General features: G+C 48.4%; 1 protein-coding gene across 15 annotated transcripts in view; it reads left to right on the top strand.

Annotated features, from left to right (window-relative positions):
* Window positions 1-1,480, top strand: part of Sema6d (semaphorin 6D) — a 60,205-nt gene that overhangs the window by 50,549 nt on the left and 8,176 nt on the right. For all 15 annotated transcript variants that reach the window (XM_023724027.1, XM_023724034.1, XM_023724033.1 and 12 more), the window contains 2 exons: window positions 667-884; window positions 975-1,106. In XM_023724027.1, coding sequence (XP_023579795.1) covers window positions 667-884; window positions 975-1,106 — 350 coding nt within the window. The remainder of the gene's footprint in view (window positions 1-666; window positions 885-974; window positions 1,107-1,480) is intronic.

The raw sequence follows: 1,480 nt of genomic DNA, 5'->3' as shown, positions 1-1,480 counted from the left end.
TTTTTTTTTTTTTTTTTTTTTTTTTTTTTTTTTTGCAGAACCAGGGATTGAACTCAGACCCTTGCACTTGCCAGGGAAGTGCATATTCCACCAAGCCATCTCCCTGGCCCCACTCTCTCTCTCTCTCTCTCTCTCTCTCTCTCTCTCTCTCTCTCTCTCTCTTTTTTTTTCTGTCACATAGAGTGTATTCTACAGGCACCCTTAAGCTAGGAGGCATCTTTTTCTCTTTAGAAATCTGTTGATAGCCTGATCTTTTGCATTGTCAAAAGGCAGTTGAAAAGGACAGGCTCCTGCCCTAGTTATAGTATTCAGTGATCTCAAGGCCTTGCAAACGCTTTGCACCCAGGGCGCAGCCAGCGCGTTTCCTTTACAATGTGAGGGGCAGAGTCAGAGACCAAGTGAGGGGCCAGCTCTTGGTCAGCACTGTGGATAGATAGCTCATGTCTTGGGGAGTGTGTGGCAGAACAAGAGATGGCTCTTTTTTTCCCTCGAAGGCAAATGTAGTTTACATTCTTACTGTACAGACCCCTAAGGGGAAGGCTGCTAGGTTCTTTTGTGCCAGATACCTTTAGCATTTTTTTTGGTCCCTCTGATAAATAGCTGCCTTTTGTTTCCATTCCTCTCCTGTGCTCATAACCCCATTGCTTCGCTTTTGTCCCTGGGCAGGCCGTCTACTCCCGCGTGGCCCGCATATGTAAAAATGACATGGGTGGATCCCAGCGGGTTCTAGACAAACACTGGACCTCGTTTCTGAAGGCTCGGCTTAACTGTTCTGTCCCTGGAGAGTCGTTCTTCTACTTTGATGTTCTGCAGTCTATCACAGACATCATACAAATCAACGGGATCCCCACTGTGGTCGGGGTGTTTACCACACAGCTCAACAGGTGAGAACAATTCCCCAGGGCCTCAAAAGCTGCTCTGAGCTCAGGCCCATTGTCCCCTGACACTTCCTGATGGGTGTTCTTCTTTTGCAGCATTCCTGGTTCTGCAGTCTGTGCATTTAGCATGGATGACATTGAGAAAGTATTCAAAGGAAGATTTAAAGAACAGAAAACTCCAGATTCTGTTTGGACAGCAGTCCCTGAAGACAAAGTACCAAAGCCAAGGTAAAGGAAAAAAGTTGAGAAGGATTTTGCTTGGAATAAAATTTGATAGCCATTGGAATTATCATCCATCCATCCACCCATCCACCCATCCATCCATCCACCCATCCACCCATCCATCCATCCACCCATCCACCCATCCACCCATCCACCCATCCACCCATCCACCCATCCATCCATCCACCTACCCATCCATCCACCCATCCACCCATCCATCCATCCACCTACCCATCCATCCACCCATCCACCCATCCACCCATCCATTCAACCATCCACCCATCCATCCACCCATCCATCCATCCATCCATCCACCCATCCAGCCACCTTCCCATCCAGCCACCTACCCATCCATCCACCCATCCACCCATCCATCCACC

This window comes from Octodon degus, unplaced genomic scaffold (assembly GCF_000260255.1).
Source record: "Octodon degus isolate 3935 unplaced genomic scaffold, OctDeg1.0 scaffold00105, whole genome shotgun sequence".
NCBI classification, from domain to species: Eukaryota; Metazoa; Chordata; class Mammalia; order Rodentia; family Octodontidae; genus Octodon; species Octodon degus.
The sequence above is the reverse complement of the archived record's forward strand: the minus strand, read 5'-3'. Positions and strand labels throughout refer to the sequence as shown.